The 12,405-nt window shown below is 34.9% G+C and overlaps 1 protein-coding gene across 1 annotated transcript in view; it reads right to left on the bottom strand.

The window, feature by feature from the left end:
• Positions 1-12,405, bottom strand: part of dpy (dumpy) — a 256,705-nt gene that overhangs the window by 82,179 nt on the left and 162,121 nt on the right. The window contains exons 20-21 of the mRNA XM_065347532.1: positions 12,211-12,309; positions 749-4,096 (exon numbers count right to left, since the gene is read on the bottom strand). Of these exons, the coding sequence (XP_065203604.1) occupies positions 749-4,096; positions 12,211-12,309 (3,447 nt within the window). The remainder of the gene's footprint in view (positions 1-748; positions 4,097-12,210; positions 12,310-12,405) is intronic.

The raw sequence follows: 12,405 nt of genomic DNA, 5'->3' as shown, positions 1-12,405 counted from the left end.
CGGTAAGTACTATGAACAGTGCAAATAATTATTTACTATTAATTGTTCGGTAGAAACGCATTTCTCTCCTTTCTCATACACGTGTTCACAATGAACTACTGTATGAGTTGCGTGTCTCGTGCGTGGAAATAGTTCCATTTATTATATTCGAGATTTTTCTGACCATTTTTGGGAGTTCTCATTTTTTCGAAGATGATGAAATTGAAAATTCATGCATAAAGAAAGATTGTACCAAAAAAGAAGAATGTCTCCGAAACGGGGTTCCCAAAGTTGCAAAGATTGAGAAATACATATTTGTAATTTTCAGTGAGAGCATCGTTATCATTCGCAAGCGGAAGGAGTCTTGGGTACCACTGATGGTAATTAATTCGTTTTGTATTTTATCGGACGGTGCGACTCGACGTTTACTGAATTACAATGATAATTATTCGGTTGGTCTGTATAACGGTGGCCCATTTAAACGTGCATGTCTTGTCATGTTGAATTCAAGAAAGAAAGAAAGTAAACGAAGAATTTATTGCATCGAGCAGGAAATATAAGAGTAATTCTTCTTCGCTAATTGTCTACCTTTTTTTTTCATTATATTTTTTTATTGAAGCACATGGGTGGTAATCACGTGTGAATTTGTCAAAATTCTGCTGGCAGTTTGTTGATAACGATGCTCTATGAATATCGGTTGGGGGGGGGGGGGGGGAAGGTGTCTTAAAAGAATATAAAATTAGACCTAATAGAGAAGTAAGAAAAATACCTCGAAGAAAATCCGACGTTTCGGCCAACGACAGTCCGAGTCCGGATTTCGCAAGCTGTGAGTTGTTTTTTAGCGTGCAAATATTATTTAAACATATCCGCATTCTTGGACAGTCCAAATTGCTAGTGCAACTGTGATTCGAGCTAGATGTTAGTGGTCTAGTTCGAACGATTATCACTGTCGTCTTGTTACCGGTAGTTTGTACTCGTATTTCTTTCGAAGTTGCTGTGCAGTTTAGTTGGTATGGGGAGGTACAGTTTGTGAGGGGGGATTGAGTTGTGGAAGGGTCTAGAGTGCCTGATTTGTTATCGTCAGGGGAGTCTGTTATGGTGGATTTGGGGATTGATGATGGTGGTGAAGTTTCAGTTGAATCTGATGTGCTGGGTGGTGATGTTGTAGCAGATTCTGATGAGCTTGCTTCTGATGGAGGTTGTAATGTTGTAGCAGATTCTGATGAGTTTGTTTCTGATGGAGGTTGTAGTGTTGTTGCAGATTCTGATTGGGTAGTTGCTGGCGGAGATGTTTCAGATGATTCTGACGAGCTAGATGGTGGTGTTTCTGCAGATTCTTTAGTGGTGGTCGTTGATGACGGTGATGAGCTAGATGGTGGTGTTTCTGCAGATTCTGTTGTGGTGGTTGTTGATGATGGTGATGATTCTGTAGAATCGTACTCTATTGTTGATGAAAAGAGTGGTGATGTTTCAGCAGACTTGGAGATTGATGATGATTCAGCGGATTCTGTTGAGCTAGTTGCTGATGATGGTGACAATGTTGTGTCAGCTTCTGATTGGCTAGTTGAAGGCGGGGATGTTTCAGAAGACTCTGAAGAGCTAGAGGGTGATTCTTCAGCAGATTGTGTTGAGGTGGTTGATGAAGAGGATGATAATTCAGCAGATTCTGTTGTGGTGGTTGATGAAAAGGGTGATGATTCAGCAGATTCTGTTGTGGTAGTCGTTGATTTCGATGATGGTGACATTTCAGCTAATTCTGACTGCATAGTTGATGAAGGAGGTGGTGTTTCAACAGATTCAATCGGGCTTGTTGTTGATGATGATGTAGGTGATGATGTTTCTCCTGGTTCAGCTGTACTGGCAGTGGTCGAGGCAGTTTCTGAAAGATTTGCTGTATCAGAAAGAGCATCAATGGTAGTAGGATTCTGAGGAGATGATGTGGTTTCATATGTATTTGATTTTGAAGATTGTTCGGGTGTTAAAGTTCCAGTGTCAATGGGAACGTCGTCCTCTAACTGTGGTCTGGTTTCTGCGGTTACTGTAGGTTGCAGAGTTGGTTCAGATGCTGAGGATGAAATAGTTTCTGTTTCTTGGACTGGCAACGTGATACCTTCTGAAGACGATACGGTCTCTGTGGAACTGGAGGTTGCACCCAGTTCTGGCAGTGGTGCAGAAGTAGATGTTTTCTGATCTTTTATTGTCTCCTGCTCGGTTTGTTCGGATTTGGTGGTAGTCTCAGGTGTGTTTACAGATTCTTCAGATGATCCAGAAGAAGTATCAACTGGTGTTTCCTTAGAGCTGTTTTCTGAAGTATTTGAGCCTTCGAGTACTGGATTTTCAGTGTCTGTATCTTTGAGAAGATTACTTTCTTGACTTTTTGATGTCTGAACCTCAACAACTACTCTTTCAGTGTAACTGGCACTTCCATTAGCCTCCTCCAGGTTCTGTGATGGGGTAGCAGTGTCAGTTGGTGTCTCTGAAGTGACTCCTATTGTGTCAGAATTCAATGTGGTGGGTTTTGAGTCTTCAGATGGTGTTTCATCAGAACTGGCGGTTGTTGATTTTGAGGTTGCAGGTTCAGTTGGTGCTACTTCTGTACTAGGAGCATTATCTGGTGTGTCAGCAAGTGCATCTTCAATGGCAGCATCGGATGTGGTATTTTTCAAGTCCTCAGATATTGTTTCACCTTGATTTGTTGGAGTTGAAAGTGAAGTTGTCGATGAATGGTCGGTCTCAGTGGATTTCTCAGATGGTTCTTCTGTATTGAGAGAATTGGATGATGTTTCAATGGCAGGGTTCGCTTGGGAAGATGTTGTGGTTAGGAACTGAGTACCCTTATTTTCTTCACCTTCAGCTTCCTTGGTCTTGGGCAACTCTGTGGATGTGTCACCATCAATGGCAGGAATTGTTGCAGATTCTACTACAGAGGATTCTGTGGAAGAAGGTTTCATCTCAAGTACACTCGACTCGACGATAGTTGTGACCTCCGTGACAGGAACTTGAATGGAAGATGATGTCCCTTCTGAGAACGTACTCTCTTTCTCGACATTTGACGCTTCTTGACCTTTGCCAATTCCATCAACCGAAGAGTCAGCTTCAACCTTGACAGTGGTATCTCCAACAGGGACAATTTCTTCCGTTTTGGCCGCATTATCGGAGCTGATTGTCGATGGCCCCTTTATTTCTCGATCATTTTCGATTTCGGTAGTGGCCGGAATCTCATCTTTGGTCGTTACATCAGTTCCATCACCCACACGTTGTGAGCTGACATTTTTAGCACGTTCGAGGTTGTTTTCTACGTGCACGAACGGCTCTGGTAATTTCTCAATTACCGGATTCGATTCGTTCGAATCAGTTATTGTAGAAGTGGCCGCTCCTATATCGGTTGTGGGTTGCGTAATATTTGGAATTGTTGTCGATGTCGTCGTCGTCTCGTCTACGTACACATTGGCAGCTGGTAATTGCGTTGGTACAGTCGCCGTCGACGACGAGTCATCTAAAACACTGGTAGGGTTTCCTGGTGCGTTGGTACTACCATTTACGACGATATGTGTAGTCGTCGTTTGGTCATCCGACGTAGTAGTGGCTTTTGTAATGGACGATATATCGTCGGACGACGAGCGATTCGAAATTCTGGCGTATTCTTCGATTTCTGAAGCAATCGATACGTTGCTGCCGCCGTTGGAAGGAGCGATTTCCGTTTCAAATTCAGTTTCCATATTAGAAACGCTCCAGCGATCACGTTCAGTCGGCGTGACCAAGGAAGTACGCGTCGAATCGACACCCCGATCGATGGCATCCGAGTCGCCTTCGGCTGGTTGACCATCGCCATCGCCGCTGGACTCTATATGTGTATCGGTATCCGTCTCCTGCGGCGTGGATTTAGTCACCGGGATCAGTTCATCAGTGAGGAGAGGATTGGCAGCAGCGGCGGCGTTGTTGGTAGTCGATTCGACTGTGAGGATTTTCGCGGTGAATGTGACAGGGTCAGCGTAGTCGAACGTACTGGTCACTAGGTCAACTCTAGAACCCTGACTTTCCTCAATGTCCCCCGGTAATATTTGACCGCCGGTTTCGGTCAAGTTACCGTCGTCGTATGTTGTTACAGTTTCGCTTTCTTTACGTCGGATTGTTGTTAGATTAATGCGTTATGTGTAGGTAGCGTTCGAGAAAGTAAAGGAAAACAAGCAAAAGTTGATATAAATTAAAGTGCAATTATTATTGTAATAATCTACTATATGTATTTACACGTGTACAGGTTACGAGAGGCTTGAAAATGTTGTTGGAATTTTTTTTTACTCTGAGTTTAATTTGTTCACCGACGATGATGACCTTGGTAGATTGTGGAATAGCTTGCTATGAAATGCATTGCGACTAATGTGTGTAGGTAATGTATGGAGCGAAGTGGATGTGGATGTGGAATGAAGGCGAATTACCAAATCAACCAGATGTTCGAGAAATTTGCCAAGCGGTGACAAAAAATTGCAAATGATGATGTTTAATGCGACGATTTTGGGAAAATATTCGTGTCTAGTTGCCTTTCACTTTTCTGTAGGTATAGGTAAGTGCCTAAGAGAGATAGAATGTTGATTTTTTGTTGTGAAAAGTGAGAGAATATTTTGAATAATTAACGTGTGAAGATCTAGAATCAATTTGATGCAAAATTTGATATTTTTTTCAAAATTGAGCAAGTTTTTGATTTTTTTTTTGGAAAAAATGTAAGTTTTGACGAGCAGGAAACTTACTTTTGCTCAATGGACGTTTCTGAGGCAGTTTTTTTTTTTTTTTTTTTTTTTTAACCGAGTGATGAGAAAGTCATCAAATTATGCTACGAGTTTACTCGAAATTTCAGGGCACAGACTTGTGTTATTTTTATTGAAATTGAATTTTTACTTGAAATGATTTTTGAAAATGAGTGGATTTGTTCATAAAAAGGGTTGTCAAAGTGAGACTTATCTTGAAAAAAATTCAAAGTTGATATGGATGGACTTTGACCCTCTGAGAATTTTCAATGATTTACTTACAATTTTAGGGGATTTTTTTTTAGATTGACTCTTTGCCTAATTTTAATGGGCTCGAATCAAGTCTATAATTAATTTCTCACACAAGATTTTGAAATGTCAGTCTGATCCTGAAAAGTGGGGAGGAGAAGTGTAAGCATAATAAATGTAAAACAGATAATATGAAGTGTGTAGAAAAAATGAATGAACGAATAAAATGATTGATACGAATAAATGAAAATGGATGAATGATGAATACCTGTCCATGTCTTTGACCTTTTTAAAAAATATATGATTTCAATTTTTCAGCAAAGAATTCAAAATTTTAAAAGCCAAGGTGAAAACGAATCCATCATTTTTTTTTAAATTTTCTACGGGAACCTCAATCAAAATTTGTTTTTAAGATCGTGTAAAAAAGTGATATTTTTCCCTTTGAAAAATTCAAAATTTGCCTCAAAAGACTTTGAAATGAAATTTGAATATTTTATTTATTTCTGTGATAAATGCAGCGCTGAAAACGCCAATATTGCAAAACAAATTTCCGTAGACTCTGTTTAGAAAAAGGGATTCCATCTAAAAATACTGAAGCGAGAACATTCGTACTCCCCCCCCCCTCTGTTTCACACAAAAAAATGCTCACAAAATAGAAGAAACCATTAAATTTTGGATATTTAAACCTCAAATATTCGATTGTACATTTTTTTAAATTTTAGAAGTATTTTTGAAAAACATGCAAAATTAGATGAAAAATTTTCAATTTGAACTGAAAAAATGCACTTTATATTTCAATTTTTACTGTTAGTTCTAAAATGAATTTTTGACTGTCAAAAAATCAAACTTCATTCGAAATGAAAATTTAAAATTGACGTATTTTCAAAAATTTTGTTCATCTTGAATGATAATCTGTTGATCAAAAAAGGAACTTTTTAGACATTATATTCCTGGATTTTATCCAAAATGCTGTGTTTTGGTAAAAATGTGTTATTTTCAGCTTGGAGGGTGAAAAAAGTATAAAAAATCGAATTTTTTGTCTTGTAAATTTTTGATGCAATTTTTTTCAAATCTCTAACTTAGAAAAATAAAGCAGAAGTACCAAAGTAAAGGTACATGGGGGGGGGGGGGTTGAAATGCCAAATATTTCAAGTTTTGTGATTCCCTTGACTTTTTGAGGAAATTTAAGTTGTACGAGTATAAAACAGTGCTGCTAATTTCTTATATCCTTCTTTTCACTTTCCACAAACATCTTGTCTTTTTAAAAAAATTTCAATCATTGAAATTTTCCATTCAATTTCTTCATTGCTTCAGATTTTTTTTTGAGTGCATAATTTCAGAATTAGAAGAAAAAAGCTGCCAAAACAACATTTGGACCTTCCCTGACCCCTCAAAAAATGATTTGAAGTGTTTCGAAATTTTTTCATTTTCCCACACATTTTTCTGAGTAATGATAATGAAATAATTTGAAAAAGGGATTCCTCCTCTCCCCTTCCCCCAAAAATTGAACAAACAGAATGGAAGAAAAAAATCGACCAAAAAATTTATTTCGACCTTATACTTCTCTTCCTTCTCCACCCACCACAAAAAAATTCTTCGAAGTTCTTTGAAATTTTGTTTTTTTTTAAATATATTTTTTGAGCAATGACTGATGAAAATATATATAAAATGGACTCCTTCTCCCCTCCACTCTAGTATTTGAAAAAAATTTCCCCGAAAGTACTTTTTTGTCTTTTTTTCTTGTGGTGTTGCTTATCAGTCTCTTTGATTTTGTTTCTTTTTGGGGGGGTTGAGAGAAGAGGAAGGGCTATTATTCTGTTGAAAAAATATTTTTTTTGTGAGGTGTTTTTTATATTCTTGTTATTTTTGTTATTTTTATTATTTTGGAATTTGTGAGTTTGGTGTTTATGAAGCTTCCATTTTCCTTTTAAAGATTCGAGAAAATTTAGTTTTTGCTCTATGATTATTGAGGCATGAAAATCAATATCAGGACTATGAAAACATGAAATTTCATCAATCTGATCAGATGGTTTTCTCGTCTCGACAAATGAAAAAAAAAATCGTGCGATTTGATCCTCATGTGTTATGCTTTTCCCATTTTCACGTACCTGTGAATTTCCCAAAATGAAAAAATGATTTCTGCGAATGCTTCCAAGGTCACCTAGTTTTGTTTGGAATTCTCTCCAAAGGAGAAATACCAGTCAAGGCGTCCAGATTGTCGTCAATTTTCTCAGCAGAAATCTTATAGCTTTGAAAAAATTCCAACAACTTTTTCTCGTATAAATTTAAACTAGGTAATTAGGTGTATCTTAATATCGATTCATGGCAATACTCTAAAATAGGCATTCTACAAATATTTACAAGAATGAATTTATGACGTACGTAATCTAATCACCATTCACCACCACCGCAGTTTTATTAGTCATCGTCGTCGCCGCCATCGCATGGTACCAAAGCTGCTTGACCATTTATAGATGTAGGCTACCGCGCGTAACCAAAGGCGTATTTTAATGATACCATCACCAGTATGTATACATCGCGCTACTAATGCGAGTATATTTCATCATCGCACAGAATGAACAGAACAGAACAGAAACAGACTAAAGATCTCTACAAGTGTCTCCGCGTCCTATATCCCAATCAGGCAATGTATACCTCACAGTCAACATGCATCGCATTCTCAAAAAGCCCATCACTGTACTCAAAAGTACCATACCATTGCACTGGCCACAGTAAAAGCTACAAGTGAGAAAAAAATGAGTCCTCCTTGAAAATACTACAAAAAATAATGTATACTCTAAAAAATGAGAAAAAAAAAACACTTCCACAATAATTCTACTATTGTAATGGTCTCTCAGCCGGATGAATTTCTTACTACTATAGAAACGTCTTGTCGCGTCTTGGCGCTCACGTAACGCTCCAATGAATATAGAGAAATCGTCGAGAAGATGTGCTGCATAGTATTTTGTACATTATTTTCACAATTATTATTATACGGTATTTACAGGTAGGTATTTTTTCTCCATTACGTTTAATCGGATTCCAAATTGAGTTATTTACATTGAATTCATCGTTGTTGGAAATTATAAATATTTAAACGGGGATTTCGAATTATACAACGAGTTGGGTTTTAAAATAGTGGTATAACTTTTTGTACGTATATTATTTACAAAGTGCGATGTATAGATATTTTTTTTCGCGTTTTTATATTATTGCGAGGTTTCAAATTTCAAGTTGAAATTCTCGTAAGTATACAGAATGAAAGAAGAAGTAGATCCTTGACATTTTTATACCAATTAACATTCGAGTTTGAGAGTTTTCCTCATATAACGGATAAGATTACTTTCCGGAATTTTTTACATATTTTTCAAGTTGTAAATTTACACGCGGGTTTATCGTACAAAGACGACTGAATAATACATTCGAGATGGATTTTTTTCGATTAAATATTTACAAAATGGTACCCCTGCATAATTCGCGTACTATAATGAAGGAAATCTCTGCGAAAAGGTCAAGTTTTTGATAAAATTGATAAAAAGTCGCAATTACCCTATTTTCACAGAATTAAAAAAAATCCTTATTTTTTTCAAAATGATGAAAAACTAGTGATTTTTCTCAAAATAGAATAAAAAGTAGACTTAACAATTTTTTGACCCAAGTTGTAAAAAAAAGTCACTTATTTTTGGCTGAAATTGATTCGGTCATAATTACAAAATTACATCCTGATTTTCTGTCAAAATTTCAATAAAATCCAATTAAAAATATCCTATTTTTTGCATAAGTAAGTAATTTATTTCAAAAAAATGTTGAGAAATTTACAATTTTTTGAAAATGTTGCAAAAAAGGCACAAACTTTTGGTAAAAATTACAAAAAATTCCCAATTCTGTCAAAAGTTGTGAAAAAGTCAAAACTTTTGGCCATAATTACAAAATACGATTTCTGTGATTTTCTGTCAAAAAAAAGTCATAAAAAATCCCAATTTCTTGGCCAAAGATGCAACAAATGTTCTGTTTTTTTTGTTTTTTTGTTTTTTTTTCATCAAAACTTCTGAAAAGGTTTGATTTTTTGTCAAAACAGCAAAAATATCCACATTTTTTTCCGTGTATAATTGCAACAAAAGTCTCAATTTCGTTCTATATTTTTTAAACGTTCCATTTTTGTTCCCAAAATTGCAGGAAATTATCCACATTTTTTGTCAGAGCTGCAAAAAGAAATCATCATGTTTTTGGCCACGATTTCAAAATTTTAAATTTTCTTAAAATTGCAAGTTTTGACTTTCGACAAATTGCGAAAAGATCTCACAGTTGTTCTAAAATTTGCAAAAAACTTCCCAATTTTTGGCAGTAATTCCAAGAAAGCTAAATTTTTTCTCCATTGTTTCGAGCATTTATTTAGTCATTGACTAAATTTGTAACAAAGTCACAATTTTTTGGGTCTCTTAAATTGTTAAAAAGTCCTGATTTTTTGACATAGATGAGGAAAAGTCCTGTTTCTTTTTTTGCGAACATTGCGAAAGTTTCAATTTTTGTAGAATTATTGCAAAATCTTCAAATTTTGGCGAAATTGCAACCCCAAAAAAAACACGACTTTATGAAATTTTGAAAAAGTTGCAATTTTTTGACTAAATTTGTAGAAAAGTCGCCATTTTTTTTGTTGCAAAAATACTAAAAAAGTCAGTGGTTGTTCTCATGATTTTTGTCCATGATTGTAAAAAAGTCCTTATTTCCTCCAAAATTGCAAAAAGTTCCTTTTCTTATCTAAATTGCAATAAATTTTCAACTTTTTTCCAAATTTTAAAAGAGCTTGTGACTGGTTGGCCAAAGTTGCAAAAAAAGTCACAATTTTCTTGAAAAAATGCCAAATAAGGTTTCCCAAAAATGTCATAAATTCACAGAAAGTTTTCAATTGATATCTATTTTCATCCAAATTTCGAAAATGGCCCATTTCCTCTCAAAGTTGCCGAAAGTTTTTGAAAAGTTCTGGTTTTTTGGAAAAATTGCGACAGTTTGAATTTATGTAAAAGTGCAGGTTTTTATTTCTGCCGAATTGCAAGAAGTTCTGATTTTTCTCCGAAACTGAAAAAAGTCATTACTTTTCGACTAAAGTTTCAAAAAAGTCACAATATTATTTTGCCAAATTATCAAAAAGTCAGTATTTTTGCTGAAGTTGCATAAAAAGTTTCAATTTTTGGTCACGATTGCAAAAAGTACTGAATTTTTTGTCAGTGCAAAAAGTCCAAATTTGATGTCAAAAATGCAGAAAGTTCTAATTTTTGCAAATATTGCAAAAAAGTCGAAATTTTGGTCCAAAAATGTAAAATTGCAAAAAAAGTCCAAATTTTGTGTCAAAGTTTTAATTTTTGCAAATATTGTAAAAAAGTTGAAATTTTGTGCCAAAAATGCAAAAAGTTCAAATTTTTGCCAATATTGCAAAAAAGTCAAAATTTTGTCCCAAAAATGTAAAATTGCAAAATAAAAGTCAAAAATTAGTGCCAAAAATGTAAAATTGCTAAAAAAAGGTCCAAATTTTGTGCCAAAAATGCAAAATATTGCAAATATTGCAAAAAAGTCAAAATTTTGTGCCAAAAATGTAGAATTGCAAAAAAGGTCCAAATTTTGTGCCAAAAATGCAAAAAGTTTCAACTTTTGCAAATATTTTAGATATCGCAAAAAAATCAAAATTTTGTGCCAAAAATGTAAAATTGCAAAAAAAGTTCAAATTTTGTGCCAAAAATGCAAAAAGTTTTAATTCTTGCAAATATTGAAAAAAGTCAAAATTTTGTGCCAAAAATGTAAAATTGCAAAAAAAAAGTCAAAAATTTGTGCCAAAAATGTAAAATTGCTAAAAAGAAAGGTCCAAATTTTGTGCCAAAAATGTAAAATTGCAAAAAAAAGTCCAAATTTTGTGCCAAAAATGCAAAAAGTTTCAACTTTTGCAAATATTTTAGATATCGCAAAAAAATCAAAATTTTGTGTCAAAAATGTAAAATTGCAAAAAAAGTTCAAATTTTGTGCCAAAAATGCAAAAAGTTCTAATTCTTGCAAATATTGAAAAAAGTCAAAATTTTGTGCCAAAAATGTAAAATTGCAAAATAAAAGTCAAAAATTAGTGCCAAAAATGTAAAATTGCTAAAAAAGGTCCAAATTTTGTGCCAAAAATGCAAAATATTGCAAATATTGCAAAAAAGGTCCAAATTTTGTGCCAAAAATGCAAAAAGTTTCAACTTTTGCAAGTATTTTAGATATCGCAAAAAAGTCAAAATTTTGTGTCAAAAATGTAAAATTGCAAAAAAAGTCCAAATTTTGTGCCAAAAATGCAAAAAGTTCTAATTCTTGCAAATATTGAAAAAAGTCTAAATGTTGTGCCAAAAATGCAAAATGTTTTAATTTTTGCAAATGTTGGGAAAAAGTTGAAATTTTGTGCCAAAAATGCAAAAAATTTCATTTTTTTTGCCAGTGTTGAGAGAAAGTGACATTTTTTTCATTTTTCTATCATACTTTGACATGTTTATTCTTAATCCTTTCTTTCTCAGAATTTTGATTTTTTTTCATTTTTAAAGTTTGAATCAACTCTGATCTTATGCTCATTTCTTCCCATCAAATTGAAAGCAGTTGAAAACATGCAACTGGGAGATTTCCTCCATCAGAACAACGATGATCGAGATCGCGAATTATGCAGGAATACCTTTTATTCACGACATGAAGAAACAATGTTTGTATTTGGAAATTTTTTCACAAAATATATCGACGGTGCTTCCAGTAGAAGGTGATTTCCCTTACAACTGGTGCACCTTCACGCGGACAGAGTTATAAAAAAGAAGAATGTAAAACCTGCCAACGCATATGAAATGGCCAAAAACACAACACTTACCAAATATATCGCGACGAGACCTTGGCATAATGTTGGCAATTCGAAGAGTGAAACTAATGAATTTTAATTTCTATTCGCGCGTAGATGCGGTCTTCTTTCTCGTTGTAGGCAGTTGTATTATAAATTATTCGACTCGATCGAGATAATGAAAAAGGCAATCGTTGCGGTCTTTGATAGCGACCGACTCTCATTGAACGGCTTTGTTTCAAAAGAAAAGGGACGACGGGGTGATGGGGAAGGGGCGATGGGAATATTGTAAAAAATGGAAAAGAAAATTCCAAACAGCAACACATCTTCTTATATACGAATAATAGTACGATGATAATAATAATAACGTTATTATTATCGATTCGAATGCAATAATCTTACCTCTATCGGTGCTGCAAACTCCCGTTTCTGGATTACATGGCACTCCGGGTGGGCAATCGTGGCAACTCGGCGGTACAGGTGGGTGAGGACCTCCTCGGCCTGCGAATCAAAGAAATCAGCAACAATGAGTTTTCTCAATGGAAATTGGAGTACTCGAATTGGTTGTTTTTGGTGGCAAAAAAGAAGCAAAATGGC

Source organism: Planococcus citri, chromosome 2, assembly GCF_950023065.1.
Source record: "Planococcus citri chromosome 2, ihPlaCitr1.1, whole genome shotgun sequence".
Lineage (NCBI taxonomy): Eukaryota > Metazoa > Arthropoda > Insecta > Hemiptera > Pseudococcidae > Planococcus > Planococcus citri.
Note: the sequence above shows the minus strand (reverse complement) of the source record. Positions and strands in the feature narration are given on the sequence as shown.